The 18,192-nt window shown below is 34.4% G+C and overlaps 1 protein-coding gene across 2 annotated transcripts in view; it reads left to right on the forward strand.

Moving 5' to 3' along the window:
- Positions 1-18,192, forward strand: part of RDX (radixin) — an 84,688-nt gene that overhangs the window by 22,512 nt on the left and 43,984 nt on the right. For both annotated transcript variants that reach the window (XM_019715274.2, XM_019715276.2), the window contains exons 3-9: positions 1,764-1,847; positions 5,836-5,931; positions 6,414-6,688; positions 11,353-11,436; positions 11,639-11,785; positions 14,215-14,311; positions 15,431-15,594. In XM_019715274.2, the coding sequence (XP_019570833.1) occupies positions 1,764-1,847; positions 5,836-5,931; positions 6,414-6,688; positions 11,353-11,436; positions 11,639-11,785; positions 14,215-14,311; positions 15,431-15,594 (947 nt within the window). The remainder of the gene's footprint in view (positions 1-1,763; positions 1,848-5,835; positions 5,932-6,413; positions 6,689-11,352; positions 11,437-11,638; positions 11,786-14,214; positions 14,312-15,430; positions 15,595-18,192) is intronic.

The following is an 18,192-nucleotide window of genomic DNA, read 5'->3' on the forward strand; positions in this document are numbered from 1 at the left end:
CAAAATTTCTGACACAAAATGTGTGGATTTTTAACATCAATCAATTTTCCGATTCTATGGGGATACCAATTGTGTGTCCTGCAGTTTAATTTATTCTGACATCACCTACCTGGAATTTAGCACAGACCCCACAGGTTAATGTCTCAGTCCCACAAGACTGCCCCCTCCCTTTTGACACAAATCACAAGTAGTGGGTCCCAAGGTTACCCACACTTCTGTCTAATTTGGCTACAGATTGAGGTTTCCCATGATCCCCTCCTCAGTTTCTATAATTTGTTGAAACAGCTCACAGAGTTCAGGGAAATACTTTCCTTACTATTACTGGTTAATATAAAGGCTACACATAAGAGGAAGGAGGTACAGAAGGTAGAAATCCAGAAGCGTCCTGAGCACTGTAAGGAGCTTCTGTCCTTACAGAATTTGGGTGCACCATCCTCTTTGCAAGTAGATGCGTTCACCAACTCAGGAGCTCTCTGAAACCCCTTCCTTTAAAGTTTTTATGAAAGTTCCATTATGTTGGCATGATTGATTAGCTCATCATCATTGGCCAATGAATTAAATTCCCAGCCTCTCTCTCCTCCCTGGAGATTGGGGTGGGTTTCTTTAATCACTTGGTTGGTTTCTCTGGCTACCAGCCCTCATCCTGAAGCTCTCTAGGGGTCCATCTAGAGTCACTCATTAGCATAAACTCTGGTATGGAAGAAAGAGGCTTATTATGAATAACAACAGATGCTCCTCATATCTCTCAATAGAAAATTCCAAGGGTTTTAGGGGCTCTGATAGGAACCAGGATGAAATATTTCTTTGATAGGAACCAAATATATATTACTTATATCACAGTAGGTTTTATTTTATTATGTTTATTATGTTTCATTGTTTACATATATTGCATGTATTGTTTTATGTGTATCAATATTTCCTAATAGATAGTAGTTTAGAGAAGGAATAATTTATAAGATTTAGTTGATTAGGGAAGGTATAAGACCTACATGTGTAGTTGTTATTGTAGAATGAATAAAACATGAAAAGAGAAATAAGTCTGATTTAGAGTTCTAAGAGTTGAGTAAAAGTTAAAAATATCTGTATCACATCATGGTGAGTACTAGGTAAAGATGCCACTCTGGAATTAAAACTTTGGTTAAGGCATGTTAATTAAGTTTTTGGTGAGATATGCAACTAGAAAGGTATTTACACAAAAAAATTACGATTTAAAATAGAATCTAACAAAGGGCAATGGATGAATGCTTTTTGTAAAGTGAATACATTTGTAGTATGAATACAACTGTCTGATTTTGTGTTGAAATATGGGATAATGAATGACACTGAAATAATTCCAAGTTATACCTCAATTTAAATACTTGCTCTGCATTTGACATCGATGTATCATTGGGCAAGTAATGAGAATTCTTTCCATTTTTATAGAAATGAACATATCGCCTAGTATTGTTGTAGGGGATAAATGAAAATAGGAAAACTCATAGCATGCTGCCTAATAAATGTGAATGAAGTATTCAATGTTTTTAAAAGATGACTTCATAAGATCTTTGTTTTTCAAATAGTTTTATGATTTCCTGTGATTAAAATCAAACTTTACCACTAGCTAATAAAGAAACTATTAGGTATAATTATGAAGTTGCTCTTTACTGCCTGCCTGCATGTTGTATCACTTTATTTTAGAAATCAGATAAAAGTATTTTCTCATGCCTAATACTTAATACGTGTATTCTCTTTCCTATTGATTATCCCTTTTGTTTTTATTGTAGATCAATGTAAGAGTAACCACAATGGATGCTGAGCTGGAATTTGCCATCCAGCCCAATACTACTGGCAAACAACTTTTTGACCAGGTATCATTTAACCACAGAAAGTATGCAACTTCTGACACCACAGTGTGGATGCTATTGTAGCTTCTCTGTGTTTTTGTATACCTTTATGAATAATGCAGCACTGTAGCACTGAAAGTTTTCACAATACCTATTCAGATATCTCGAACATCTGTAGCAATATTGTTATTCTTTCTCATTCCTAGATTTGAGGGATAGGACTTTTAAAAAATACTACTAGCAGGTATTTAATATTTGCTGTGCAAATCATTGTATTAACTACTAAAAGGAATTCAGATATTCTGTATAGTGGAATAGGTAGAGATCTAGACAGAGGTGACAGCAGGAGCAAAAGCATAGGGAATTATAGGCTATGAGTAGGCACCTAACAGAAATTTGGTGTCATAGGCTCATAATATGTTAGCCTGGGGTTAGAACATGGATGTCGTGTTAAAGAACTTTGATTACTAATCGTGTCTTTTTTTCTCACTCTTGAATGAACACTTGAGTCACCTGTGGCACTTAACAAAAAAGTCAGTGCTTGGAAACCACATCCAGCGATTCTAATTTAATTGTCTGGGGCCTACTCTAAACTGTTAGTATTTTTTATTTAAGCTCTTCAGGTGATGATGCTGAGGAGCTTAATGTTATAAATAATCAAATTTTATTAATGTTGTAAGTAATCAAGTTTTAATGAGAAAAGGAGGATAGAGGGATTGGTGCCCAGAGGTCAAGTAATTAAGAAGGTGAATTGATGATTGCAAAAAGGAGGAATGTGATATTCTTGCATGACATGAAACTTAGAGGAAGATAACTTTTACATAAACTTTTACGTATGAGCAGGAGTGCGGTAGTCTGTGGTCAGGCTAACTTGACCTTAGAGAACGGGACAGAGCCTTTCTGGCATTGCAGCACGAAATGACCTATTAGATCTCTTTGTTTTATTAGGTGTTCTTCTATCACATACTGATCCAAATTCTAATGAAATAAAATTTAAAAATTCCTGGAAAGTTGTTTCTTTTCTTGACAAAGTGATATACTTAATCCCCCAATTAGGTAATTAATTATCTTGAAAGCCCTGGTAAGTCTTTTTGGAAGCGAAAAGGCTTTTTTAAGTGTGTGTGAGCAGATTTTTAAAACAAAATTATAAGCAGCTACATGCATCACACATTATAGATATTTTACCTTGTGAACTAATATCCACTTTTATTGATTCTTCTAGGCTTCCTGCTTGTAAATATATATAGCCTATCTTATATGAATAAAAAATGTGAATAGAATTAGCATTTATTGTACTTAATAGCAAGTTGAAATGTTACTTATAATGAGTGAAATATTTGTAGTCGTCAAAAACTAATTAGCAAATGGGCCTTTTTGATATTAGATACTGAGAAAATACTTGTTTTTTATTAGGTATAATTGCTTTAGTTTGGATACCAGGGAAAATGAAACCACATTTATTATAGCGCAGTAATGTGTAGAGCCACATTTGCCTGCAGTAGAGTCTCAGCTATAACTGTTTGACTTTGGACGAATTACTCTCTCTGCCTTATTTTTCTCATTTGTACAATTAGGATGATGATAACATTACTCCCTTAGAAGGTTGTTGTGAGAATTGAGAATCCATGTAAAGTACATCAAACAGTATTTGACACATACAACACACATATATGTAGATTTCATATTGTAAAGGAAAGTCTAGATTAAGGTGTATTATTATGTTAATGGGCTTTCTCCGCAATTATTTCTAATAGTCACAGTTCTGTTTCTCCACAAATTCTCTTGAGCCTGAATGCAAGGATCGAAAAGCAGGCTTTCCCTTGGGTGTAGTGAGTATATGAGGTGAGCTGGCAGGTAGGTAGGTAGGTTCAGGGTCAGGCCAAGAACAGACCTAGATAGAGGAGTCCTCTCAAATGAGGGTACATAGCTACATGAGTCCACCTGTAGCAAAGCCTCACTTCTGATTATGATGTTAGATTGAGGCCAGCTGCTGTGTGTAGAGGGCTCTACTTGAATGCTTGAGGTCCTTTGTTTGCTCTCTGCTGACTCTTCCTTTACTAGCCTCATCTTCTAGCTTCTACCTATGGGATTAAAGAAGACAGTATTCATACCTCCAAGGAGAGTGCTTAATAGGATCTGTTAGGATACAAGAAAAAATATTACAATATTTGTCTACATTTTTGTCTTTTCCTCTTTCAGATTATTTTAAAAATAAGTGCTTTTTAATGTATTAATGTGATAGCATATGCATAATTTATAAATAAATATATTGTAGTTATGTGCCCGGGCATTTTTTTTAACTTATAGAAGTATGTGATTGAAAGTTTCAAGAACACTTCCAGAAGTTGATAAAGGGCCACTGAGGAGATAGGGCCCCCTAAGGAATTTCACAGCTGAGCTCTCTTGCTCTTCCTGGTGTTCATGTGACAGCCTGAAGTTAGTTCAGGTGTTGTCCCTTGTGCCCATGGTGGCAAATCCCCTTTCTACTTGGCCAGAATTGTGTGTCACACGAAGCCTGGAGACAAAAGCTGACCAGCTACACTTCTGTCTGTTGTGGCCCTTGACCTGTGTAAATTTCCTATCTCTGCCACTCTGAGTTGGAATGTTTTCTGTCGCTGTTGGGACAGCTTATCTTTTGCCAAAGTTGAATTATCTGTGACCTTCTTTGTCCACATTGAAGATTTAGTTGTTTGGCTTTGATCAGCTTTTGTATCGGTATGAGTTTTTATAGCCCATATGATCCAAAAATTTCTCAGTTTTGGTTATTTTGATGATAACCTTTCCTAGTACAGCTAAATGTATTTAAATTTTTTGTGAAATGATTTTCAGTGAAAGTTTTCAAGAGAGGGAAAGTAAACTAAATGGTTCAGTTTGCTATTTTGAAACTAAAAGCCTGGCATGTTTTTAGATTAAAGAAATGTACCAAAAATATTTATCATTTACGAACTAATGTTGGATCTTTCTGTAAAATGTTAAAATCCTTCTTATAAAATGTTAATAAACTTAACACTTCCTCTGGCTCAATTCCTTCATTTTATTTTAAATATAGGATTTTAAATATACTTTAAGTGTTGGTGCAATCCTGAGTGTGTATCCTAGCTTACCACTTAATTTACTCTAATACTTTTAAGCGCCTACCACAGGCTGATTATTCTTTGAGATGATATGGATATTAAAATGAATAAGGCAAATAATCTGTCCTTAGTTTTAAACAGTCAAGGAGAGTAAATAGACTCACTTTTAATATAGTTAATTATGATATGATAGAGTAAATGTTCTAATAGCAGTATAGATAAAGTACTATGGGAACATCAAGGAACAAGTGATTAATTTTATCTAGATGATAGGACAGCTTCATTCACAGAATGCATGTTAGTTGAGCTGCGCCTTGAGGAATAAATTATTCAACAGGTGGTAAGGTACAGAAGAAACATTCTAGGCAGAGGGAAAAAGCATGAGCCAAGCTGTGGAAGGGTAAAATTCATGGCATGTTCTAAGAATGGTTTCTTGCTCAGTTAGGGAAGAACATAGAATATATGATGATGAGTGAAGGGAAGAAGGAGTGGGTGTGAAATCACCAGCTGGATAACCTAGGGCATGGCATTTAAATGTCCTCTGAGACTCTGATCACCAAAATACTATTTGCCTTGACTAACCAATAGTGTCGTTGTTGGGATAAATTGAAACAGGAAAGTGGGATAATGACAGCTCTGTCTCTGTTTCCCAGACTCTTCATGTTGTCTGTTGGGGTCGTGATGGGAGATGAGAAGGAAAAGGAGGTATAAAAAAGTGGATCAAATAAGATTGAAATGACACTATAAAATTTAATATACAAAACCTGAATTAAAATTTTCAGCAATGTTCCTTTAATTAACATGTTAAATTTAGGAAAGAGTTTCTCTGTAGCAAAGGAATATATCTATAATGCCTATGTGGTTTTGTTTTGAAGTATAGTGCCATCTAGTTATAATGTGAATGTTGAACTGAAATTGCCCTTTTTTTTTTTTTTAAGGTGGTGAAAACAGTTGGTTTGCGTGAGGTCTGGTTTTTTGGGCTGCAATATGTGGACAGCAAAGGTTATTCTACGTGGCTTAAACTAAATAAAAAGGTAAAATATGCATAATAACATTCAGCTAATAAGTTATTTTGAAGTTGTGATCATGATTTTATAGCAGAAAGGCTCAGGGTGTGACTGATTTTAGGCCTCCTTTTGCAGTTACCTCTGAATTATTAAAGGTGTCGTGTCTTTTAATTCAGTTAACTTAACACATAAATATTACTAGCAGTAACTTAGTACTTTGATTTAAACATGTGCAGGATAAGCTTCTCAAGCTTCTCAAGAACCAGGTTTCAGTTTGGTTACTAGATAGGATTCATGAATTATAGGTCACATTCATGAGCATAGAATCTTTTTCTCTCACGTTTTTTACAGGTTTAGTATCTTACACACCTCCAATCTTATTTATAAGTTTAGAATCTTCTTGATGTTTCACATCCTACTTTCTTCCAAAAAGAATTTGATGTGACTAGGTTCAGTTATTATGAACTTAAAATACTTTTTTTTGATTATACTTGAAATTACTGTTCCAGGTGACACAGCAAGATGTTAAAAAAGAGAATCCTTTACAGTTCAAATTTAGAGCTAAATTCTTTCCTGAAGATGTTTCTGAGGAATTAATTCAAGAAATAACTCAAAGACTTTTCTTCTTGCAAGTTAAAGAAGCTATCTTAAATGATGAGATATATTGCCCACCAGAAACTGCGGTCCTTTTGGCTTCCTATGCTGTCCAAGCCAAGTATGGAGATTATAACAAAGAGATTCACAAACAAGGCTACCTGGCTAATGATAGACTCCTACCCCAGCGGTAAGCGAAACATGCTTTATGTTACGTTCTCTGAAAAATTATATTTCAGAAGTTTGTAAATAGATTTTTTGTTTAAGATTTTAAGTTGTTAGCTGAATCAGAGAGTATTGTTTTAAAAATCATGACTCAGCAGCTACAAAGATTTATATAGTCTTTAATTACCTAAAATTTCTGCCTCTTCTCTCCTCATTTCCACAAGATAAACAATAAATGGAGATTGGGCTTGGGGGAGGATGTGACTGTTGCTGCTTGGTAAAAATTCTCACACAGGCAGATAGGTGCTTGATAAATGCTTTTGAGAATAAGTACCAGCCTGTTTCCTCCATAGAATTAAAAATTTAAGTGTCTAACTTTTTAAAAGACATTTTAAACTCATTTTCCAGACTACAAGTCTAGTGCTCTGTTCTCATCTGAAGTATACTGCTGCCTCTGTAAGTTATTTGAAAATAGCACGACACGAGAAACAATCATTAAAAGACCTGGATTTTGAGTACCAATTGGGTGCATAAACTGAGATCTCTGAGTCTTGGTATCTGAATCTTGAAAATGGGGATAATAATTCTACTCTGCGTACCTTACAGTTTATGATTACTATTCATGGATGGCATGGTTTACATTTTTAACTGTAAAGTGTGATATAAGTGTTAGTTGGTAGTATTACTTATGAAATTTAGGAAGTACAGCATCGGGGTAGCCGGTTAGTTCAGCTGGTTAGAGCATGGTGCCGGTAGCACCAAGGTTGCCGGTTCAATCCCTGCATGGGCCACTGTGAGCTGCGCCCTCAAAAAAAATAGAAGAAAGGAAAGCACAGCATCAAATGTTACTTTTAAGTATCTCAGTTCTTAATTGTAGCACACATGTCCCCGATATTAGAATGTACCTGGAGATCTTTCTTTTAGAACCTGGAGAGAAGTTGTTACTGTCCTTAGTCCAAATTCTCAAATTTTAAAAATGCTATTTAAATGCAAAACTGTATATTTTTAACCTAAAATTTCAGTTCTGTATCACTGCCTCATAGTATTTAAGCTCTTAGATGTAATTTCTTTTTCATAAGTACTAAATATGAAGAAAGACTAAATTACTTCCTGTCCACTTTTAATAATTTCCTATGGTTATAAGCATTAGCATTTATTTTCACCTAACAAATTGTGTTCTATGGACATATGCTTTATAACATACCAATAATATTTGACTATTAAAGTTACACTGTTTTCCCCTTTAATATTATTGCAGTAATGATTATCTTAGAAGGTAAAATAATGCATGTTCACGAAAAAAATCAGAATATAAGATATTTGTTAGTCTGTATGTTTATCTGATTTTGATTATTATTCTAACCCAAAATTCTTTGTCTCAGATTTTTTTAAGCACTGAATTGAGCAATTGATTTTACTGGCACAGTAGAATTTCAGATAAGGACTTGTTTTTATTTTTAGTTGAGGTACAATTTATATATAGTAAAATATACAGCAAATTAAGTTTTAAGTTAGCTCATAAGGTATTATGTATGATGAAAATTACCCCTAAAATTTTTTTTGTTCATTAAAAAAAAACAATTTTATCTCAACAACTATAACATAGATAGTTGTTCTTTCAGTGTTAAATCAGATTGATGTTTGGTTACACACCAGATGAAGCAATTGGTTTACATTTAATAGTGATGTGATTTTAAAAAAGTCTTTTAAACACTGGAATCACACTTAAGTACAATTAATTCCTTTATTTTTAAATGCATGTGTATTTTAACCCACTCTATTTAAAAAGAAGGAAAATAGCATGTGTTTAAGATTCAGTCTTTAATACTGAAGGTTCAGATAGGTGTTCGTCAAGTTGATAGTCTCTGAAGTGCTAATTCCAGCTATCTAAGCTTAAAAGAGGCTTACTCATAATGTCAGAGTACTAATTTTTTGGTTTAGAATGAAGAAATACTTTCACAATGATTAACTTATTCCATTTATGGTATATAGCACACTTTTTTTCTCACTATTTAAGTACGGGGTGGGGCGGAATTAGTAATCAGAAGTTTATTTGGTGATCATAAATCAGACACAGTAATTTGATGATTTTGACAGATGATTTTAATTCTTGTGTTGAGAAATGCAGAGAAGCATCTGTTCTCCCATGGTAGAATTTAGTTTTCTGGTGATAATGGACAATCAACTCCACCAGATAGTAACTCTCTCCTTTAAAAATTTAGAGCTTGATACACAAATTTTTACGTGCCAGGTTTCTGATTTTGACATCTGGGTGGGTGGTGATACCTTTTTGCCAAGATGTGGGGGAAAGGAATACATTTTGCACGAGGAAGATTTTGGTTTTGAACCTACTGAGTTTGAAATATCTACAATATAACCAAGAGAGCTAGTACCCATTTGTAGATGTGGGGTCAGATCTTGGAGAGCAATTTGAGCTCTAGATAGAGTTTTGGGAGTAATTAGCAAATAGAGGACAACTCATGAGAGTGAAGGAGATGGACCTGAAAGTACGTATATAATGAGAAAAAGTCCTAGGGCAGATCTTAAGTTCCAACTTAAGTTTTAAATACAGAGAAAGAGGCTCCTGCAAAGTATACTGAGGAAATAAAAATGGCCAGAGAATCAAGAATAATAGCAGAGAGTGTTACATCATGGAAGCCAAGGTAAAAGCATGCTTTAAGGAGAGACTGGTCAGCAGTATCAAATAGTACAGCAAGGTCAAGTATGACGAGAACTAACATGTCTGTTGGGTTTATCAATGAGATTGTAGTGCCCTTAGAAAGAGCAGCTTCAGTAGTGTTGGGGATTGAAGCCAGATTGTGGTGGTTTGGGGGTTGCGCAGTAGATGTGCAGTACGGAAATGAAGGATAGTGAATATGGAGAGTTCTTGAATGAAGTTTGCTGTTTAAAAGAAGAAAAAAACTAGGAGTAGGGAAGCATGGGTTTATAGACACGTTCTGTAAAAGATGGGAAAGAATTTATTTAATTCCTTTATTCACTACAAATTTTTGAGCACTATTTGGTGCTGGCACTCGGCATATAGTAGTGAGCAACATTGATGTGATCTTTGCCGTCTGAAACACAAATAAGTTTTGATGATAATGTATATTGGCAGGGGACAATAAATATGTCCTCGGTGAAAAATGATGGAGTGAAGATCCTGAGAAAGTGGAGGGAGAAGTCATTTAAAGGCCCAGATAGACAGATTAAAAGTCAAGTTGGACAGATTGGCTTTAGGCGTGAAAAGGGGCTCCGTTGTTCCGGACAGAAGGAAAAAAGGATGTTTTGGATACCTGCAAATCAGTCATTCATATTAATAATACAGATACATTAAGTGAAATGCAAATAAATGAGATTTGAAATGCAAGATATAAAAAGCTACAGCATAAATCTTAGTGCCATCAAATGTAATAAACCCCTTAGCTTCAGATAAAGTTAACATCCTGATACCAGCAATGGGCTGACCTGATTGTGCCCTCAAGGCTGATTGCATTCCTCTTGGTGAGCACAGAGACCAGACAGTGATAGAGGGAGTATAAAGACAAGAAAAATGTGGAAACTTAAGTGTTGTAAGGAGGAAGACAAAACTCCTCTCCCCAAAAGCAAGAGCTTACAAGAGGATACATTGAGAAAGGAGCAGTTTGTAGTAAGAACATAATGGTCTGTCTGAGAACCCAGTAAGGAATATCCACTCTAAATAGTAGCTTATCCAAGGGAAGATTGCATCCTAAGATTCCTCTATACTGCCAAGAAATTACTGGGTTTTATGTAAAAATTCTTATATAGCAGAACAATATTTTAACACCATAGCTTTTGTTATCAGTAAAGTAGGATCCGAGGATTCACCAATAAAGAAAGATAAATAATTATCATTGTATAACCCAAAGAGAATAGAAACACATAGTCTATAGTCTACAGAGTAGGTAAATTATATGCATGTTCGACTTGCTGATTTGGTGTTCAAATATACTAGTAGAAAATAACTTTTGTGTTTGCTTACATTTGCGTAAGGAACACTGGAAAGATACAGAAGAAACTAATAAGTTATTTGGAGGGCGAGGGGTGGTGAAAAAAGTATGACTTACACTTGTATACTTTTATATAAAGTATTACCTATAGAAAATAAAATTAAATTTAGCAGCAAACAAATACACAGAGTAAAAGAAGAAATAAGTCTCAAGAATTCTGATTTTCAATCTGTTCTGTAATTTTTCTATTAATAATGAGAAAGTCATTTTCCTTTTTTGTCCAATATTTTACTTTTTGGAAACAATTGAATTCTTATAAACTATCTGTATAATAACTACTTTTTAAAGATGTTATTTAAAATAATTTCAGGATCCTAGAAACTTTATTTTGAGGTAATAATAGATTAATATGCAATTATAAAAAATAATAGATCCTCTGTATTCTTCTCCCAGCCCTCCCTTTTGGTAACATCTTGCATAACTTTAGTATAATATTACAATCAAAATATTGACATTGATGCAATCCACCTACCATGTTCAGATTTCATCAGTTTTACATGCAGTCATTTGTGTGTATGTGTGTGTATTTATTAATTCTGTGCAATTTTATCATGTATAGATTTGTATGACAACCATCACAGTCAAGATATCATTGTAGATTTTTAAAAGAATTGTGATTTTCAATCATAGAGGTATTTTCATAGATTTTCTTTCTTTATAGTGTTTTGGAACAACACAAACTGACAAAAGAACAGTGGGAAGAAAGAATACAGAACTGGCATGAAGAACATAGAGGAATGCTAAGGTATTTGGATGGCTATTTTCTTAGTGTTTTTCCTCAAAATATTTTTATTTCATAACATTTATTATTACATCATATCCCAGAAAATCATTTGACTTGTATGAATAAATATGAAGCATTAAATTTGAGTCCAAAATATTTTTGTAAATAGTTTGGTATTAGATACTCTTACTTAAGTATATTACAATTAGCTTTATTTCAACAGGGAAGATTCTATGATGGAATACCTGAAGATTGCACAGGATCTAGAAATGTATGGAGTCAACTATTTTGAAATAAAAAATAAAAAAGGAACTGAATTGTGGCTAGGTGTTGATGCTTTGGGCCTGAATATTTATGAGCATGATGACAAGTAAGTAAATAGCAAACTAGTCATTAATCAGTGGTCTATATGGCTTTAATCTTACGTTCTGTTTGTAAATAGTTCTTTGTTGGCTTGATTACCCTTACTGGTTTTGTTTGTTTTTTTTCAAATTCAAAGATTAGTTAATGCCACGTAGGCTTTCAGATATCATATTTGCATTTTCTCAGTATCTTGTGGTTTCATAGTTCTACTTCTCAGTGTATTTATCAAATGGGATGATTCACTTTTATTTGAAGTATGCTTCTTGATCTCTTGTGAGTTATGTCTAATAACTTAATTAAATTTATTTCCCTCAATAGTTGAAAAATAATTCTTTAAATGTTACACCTGGCATATAGGTTCAAATTGCCATATATAAGAAATCAGGAGCAATGAGAAAAGTGAAATTAATAGGTGTATGACCTTTTCTGAACGTTTCTCATAGGACTTGTTTTGAATATTTTTGGACATCAATAAGGTAGAATATCCCTGAATTAAGTATAGTGAATCGTATAATTTTATTTTGAAATTGACCAGGTATTAACTTTCATATTAATGTAAAATACATCAGACTGACAGCACTTTTCAGGAATGATAGCTATAGTTGCTTTATACCATTCTTTAATTTATTTACCGTACCACGTAAGCGTCCAAGGCTGTGCCAGTAACACCTCCTAAGGCATTTCTCTTTATTCTGGGTTGGCTCCAGAATTTTAGTTTCATTATTACAGGTGACTGGTAAATACACATTTCTGAGCATATATAATGACTCCAGAAGAGAGCATTTTATTAATTTTACTGGTATATTTTTTCCTTTATATTACACAGCAAAGTAAAATGCTATATATCATTCAGAAGAGAAAATTTTGAAATTTTTGGAAAGGAAAAATAACTTCAAGACTAATTAGTATAGACCAAATCTTGTTTTTTGTTAAAAAATTATTGAATTCGTTTTATTGTAGTATTCATTATAGATATGGGTACAGATAAAGATGGGGAATATGGAAAAGAGGGATTTAGTTCAGGGTGGGAGGGACTGGGATTGAGGATTGTGAACAAATGGGACTTTTATGTGTAATGATCCACTTTCTTTTTATAATGAGAATGTATTCAGCTATTACTTATATTTCCAATTTTTTTTAAAAAGTAGAGTACAACTTTAAAAGGTTAGTTGAGTTCTTTTACCAGCTCTGCTACTAGGTTGGTTCAAAAGTAATTGCAGTTTAAACGGTTAAAATAATTGGAAAAACTGCAATTACTTTTGCACCAACCTAATATTTACTTTGGTGACCCTGGTCAGGTTATTAACTCTCTGAAATACGTGTAACTGCCAGGCTCACCTCACAAGATTGTTGTGAGAATTATATGAGGAAATTGCTTTAGAATTTTTTAAAGTAACATATAAATATAATATTACCTTACAAAGACTGTGTTTTAACAGCCTCCCTTTTAAGTAGGTAATTTGACTTATCTCCATGGCCATTAGAGGGCAATATAATGCATGCATATAGAGTAAAGAGTGTTTTTTGTAGAAAAAATTATTTGCTGTGCTGCAGTTCCTAGTCTGCTTAAGAGTTAAAAAGGACTATGAATAGGTAGGAATTCATACTCTGTTGTCAGAACACTGACTAAAAGATGCCTTTTGGCCAACATAGATGTCACAGTCAATTCACACTCTTGTTACTGGACAACAGTGACACGTTTGCTGGGTAGTCTGAAACCGTCAAATATGTGAAAAGCAGAAACAAAATTACTTGTTCCAATCTGTTTCCGTAAATCTTTGTTGTAGGGCGATAAATGGAGGCAACTATTGTATAGTGATAGAGTAAGATTTTCAGCTCTACTGTGTACCCGAACATTTGTATATGTGAGTGTTTAAATTTGTTTTATTGGGATATAAGTCACATACTATAAAACTAATCCTTTTAAACTTACTGAAAATTTAGTGTTTTTAGTATAGTCACAAATACTGAAAAGATTTTAGAATTAAACAGAAAAAGGAAATAATTTTTTTTTAATATTTAGCAACTTATCTCCATGATTCACATGAAAAGCTGTAAAGGCTATCCTTTTTACCCCTCTTCATTTAAAATTAATAGTTGTAGTAGCTTCAGTCTAAATAGAGCTAGTGCAAACCCCAAGAAGCTCAGTTCTACACTCCAAAACTAGGTAGTTTTTTTCTAGGTATTTTAGGAAAATCAAGGTTCCTGATACATTTAAGAAATCTTTGGAGAGTTATTCTTTGTTTTATATAATTTAACTGATCAAATTTCCCGTTAAAAGATAATGTCAACAATATGTTCTGAGTAAGGTAATACATTTTGAAAGTCTAGAACTCTTGAGACTGGTCATTCAGTTAAATTGGCCCCAAAAAGTTGATAGGAATTTTGTCCATTGTTTCCTGCTTTTTACTAAAGGAATGCTGTCATTTTTTTAAGGTTAACACCTAAAATTGGTTTTCCCTGGAGTGAAATCAGAAATATTTCATTTAATGATAAAAAATTTGTTATAAAGCCGATCGACAAAAAGGCACCTGTAAGTAAAATTCTTTTATATGTTTTATATATTAACTTTAAATTTCTGCCTTTTTGCTATGATATTACTTGAAGAATGGCATTATTTATTGAATTACTCCTGAGGAACGTTCTCTTTTCATAGTTTAATTTTCCTCATGATGAAATAATAAATGTTACTAAAAATACAAATTTTAATTTTTTTATAACATATATATATTGGTATATTAGAGTTTTACTTTAACTGAAATTCAACTATAAGGTATTAGGAGGTGGTTGAAAACAGTCACCATTCCTAAGAAGCAATTAAAAACTTACTTGTTTAAACAAAAACTCATAGACACAGACAACAGTTTAGTGGTTACCACAGGGAAAAGGGGGAGGGGAGAAGTAAAAAAGGGTAAAGGGGGTGAAATAAATGGTGACGTAAGAAGATTTGACTTTGTGTGGTGAACACATAATGCAATATACAGATGATGTATATTGTATACTTGAACCTATATAAGATTTTATTAATCAATGTCATCCCAGTAAATTAATAAAAAATCTTGTTTGTTTGTGGCTAGAATGTAGCAGAGGTAACCCTTTTCTACAGTAATACTGTTTATGGAGATTTGCATTATGAACTTGGTATTTTTATAACTTGAATCCTTAAACTTAAGACATCTTTATTTAAATAGATTCTTTGATTCCTCTAGTGTCAGGTATATTCTTGCGTTTTCTCTGTTAGTTACTGAAAAGACAAAAAGATAAAGGAGAACATTTCTAGGTTAAAAAACTTGACAGCCCTGAGCAAAGACCAGTTTTAATATAATTATGATGGAAGGTAAAACAAAAAAACCCTCTTGTGGTGAAAGAACAGATGCTCATAGTTACTTTGGAGAAGAAAAAAATAATAAATGACATTTAATGTATTGAGATGATAAAGTTAGCCTCCCTACAAAAGTGGTGGGGATGAAAAGATGTGGAACCAGATACATGAAAGTATGGTGTACTCATTAGGAGTTATGAAATTTTATGATTTCTAAACAATAGGTAATGTGACATTAGAATTCATACCACGTACTGAAATTTAGTACAGATTATTGTGAGAGAGACTATTCTTCAGGAAGATTTTAAATTCAGAATACTTTATGTTTAGGATTTTGTTTTCTATGCACCTCGTCTGAGAATCAATAAGCGGATTTTGGCCTTGTGTATGGGAAACCATGAACTATACATGCGAAGAAGGAAGCCTGATACTATTGAAGTACAACAGATGAAGGCCCAGGCTAGGGAGGAGAAGCATCAGAAGCAGTTGGAAAGGTATGGAATTTATAGCCTTTTATTCTTGGTTGATAGGGGAAGGCTATCTAAAATTTAAGAGTGTTCATCTGTTCATTAACATACTCAGCATTTACATTTTTACATTATTTTCATTGTATTAAAAATTGAATGACAGTATTGTCACCATGCTCTTTTAAAATGAGTATGTATAATTTTCAAGTTAGAAATCTTTGACAGATATTTTTGAGAAAATAGCTTTTCATGATTTCATAGACGTGCTTTTTGTGTGTGTGTGTATGCTTGCTTCTCACTGACAGACATTGGTTTGGATATAGTAGTTTGAAATTTTCATGTTTGTTTTTCTTGTGACTTATATTTCTTAATTTTTCAGGGTAAGAATGTGCTGAATGTTTTTCATTGAAACAATATCATTGACATTGTAGAACTCAAGTGAAAAGTCACTGTATAGGGTACAGCAAAACCAGTACTCCCTGCCACCAACACTGATCTTTTAACCATGGTTCACTTAGACTTTTGAGAAAAGAAAAAAAAAAATGCTGTTAAATATATTAAATTGAGAGTTTTTGAAATGGAAAGATATTGAACAAAATCCTTGTCCACCCTGGAAGCAGATTACTGGGTCTAGCAACAAAATTTCCAAATCTGATTCTACATTAATGTATACTTTATCCTTTATTTGAAAACATTTAGACACCAAACTAAGTTAACCTTTATTGAGGAAATCTTTGTAGATTAATAGGAGCCATAAACATAAATTTATGTATTTCGAGCATATTGGAAATTACATGTTGAAAATTACATGATTTGAATTTAATAATTAAATAGGCCTTTTGCTACCTATACTTTTAGTGTTTGTATTTAATGATGTAACTTTTTTCTTAAATGTTATATGTAATTCAGATATTTTATTAATTCATATTGCTTCCCTCAACTTGTCTTCCTTAAAGAAGTTCACAAAACGTTTTTTATGTAGGCATGAAACTTGACAGTAATTCCTGACCCACCATTAGAGATACTGAGTTGGATTGTTACTTCAGCTGGGCTCTGACAGTTTTTACTACTCTGATGTGGCTGAGGATTACATTGTGGTTCTAGTCTTACATGCTTTTAAAGTAGTTTTTTATTGGGCTTTACTTTTATATATTCTTATCCATCATAGCCTTTCCCTCTACCGTTCTTGAGGACAAAACTTTCTGTCTATCCCTCCCTCCCTACTTCCCTCCGTGATCCTTATTTTCATTCTCCCTTCCCTTTCCTTCTCTGCTCTTTCCTCTCCTTTCCTTCCCACCCCATCTCCTATCCTCCCCTCCCTATCCCATCCCATTCCATCCAGTCTCTAAGATCTCCTATTATGAGTTGCAAGGTGTGATCAAACAATACGGTGAATGTTTAAATTAAAAACATTATGGTAAAAGACAAAATGCCATTAATCTCCTTCAAAATACTCCCCCTCGCTTCAAACACACTTATCCCATTGTTCTTGCCACTTTCTGAAGCAGTTCTGGAAGTCCTCTTTCATGAGTGTCTTTAGCTGCTCTGTCGTGGCTGCCTCGATGTCCTGAATCATTTTGACTTTGGGGAAGAACCAGAAGTCACACGGTGCCAGATCCAGTGAATAATGTGGATGAGGACACACTGTAATAGATTTTTTTTTTTAAGATTTTATTGGGGAAAGGGAACAGGACTTTATTGGGGAACAGTGTGTATTTCCAGGACTTTTATTTGTTTTGGGGAACAGTAGTGTGTTTTTCCCAGAACTCATCAGCTCTATCCAAGTCAGGTTGTTCTTTCAGTCTTAGTCGTGGAGGGCACAGGTCAGCTCCAGGTCCAATCGCCGTTGTTAGTTGCAGGGGGCGCAGCCCACCATCCCCTGTGGGAGTCGAACCGGCAGCCTTGTGGTTGAGAGCCCGCGCTCCAACCAACTGGGCCATCCGGGAACTTGGCGGCAGCTCAGCTCAAGGTGCTGTGTTCAGTCTTAGTTGCAGGGGACGCAGCCCACCATCTCTTGCGGGAGTCGAACTGGCAACCTTGTGGTTGGGGCACAGCTTGCTGGCCCATGTGGGAATCGAACTGGCAGCCCTGTTGCCCAGAGCTTGGGCTCTAACCAACAGAGCCACCCGTCTGCCCCTGTAATGTTTTTGACAGAAATTGCCATATACCCGAAGCGATGTGACACAGAGCATTGTCATGATCTAAGATGATTTATAGCACGCTTTAAAACACACCTCTCAACCGTAGTTCACACCCGACTGACTGCATTGAACAAGTTGAAACTTGTCACACACTAAGGTTCGATGCACTGCTTCCCATATAGAAGATCCTGCCTTTCCGTTGTATGGCACTCGGCCGCAGCATTCACCATGTTTTGTGATCAAAACTGAAAGGCTCCATGTGACACATCGCTTCTGGTACTGCGATTTCTGTCAAATACAAACATTATGGTGTGTCCTCATCCACCTTGTTCACCGGATCTGGCACCGTGTGACTTTTGGCTCTTCCCCAAAGTCAGAATGGCCATGATAGGAAAACGTTTTGAATCAAGTCAGGACATCAAGGCAGCCACAATAACGCAACAGAAGACACTCATGAAAGGCGACTTCTAGGACTGCTTCAGAA

This window comes from Rhinolophus sinicus, linkage group LG06, assembly GCF_036562045.2.
Source record: "Rhinolophus sinicus isolate RSC01 linkage group LG06, ASM3656204v1, whole genome shotgun sequence".
NCBI classification, from domain to species: Eukaryota; Metazoa; Chordata; class Mammalia; order Chiroptera; family Rhinolophidae; genus Rhinolophus; species Rhinolophus sinicus.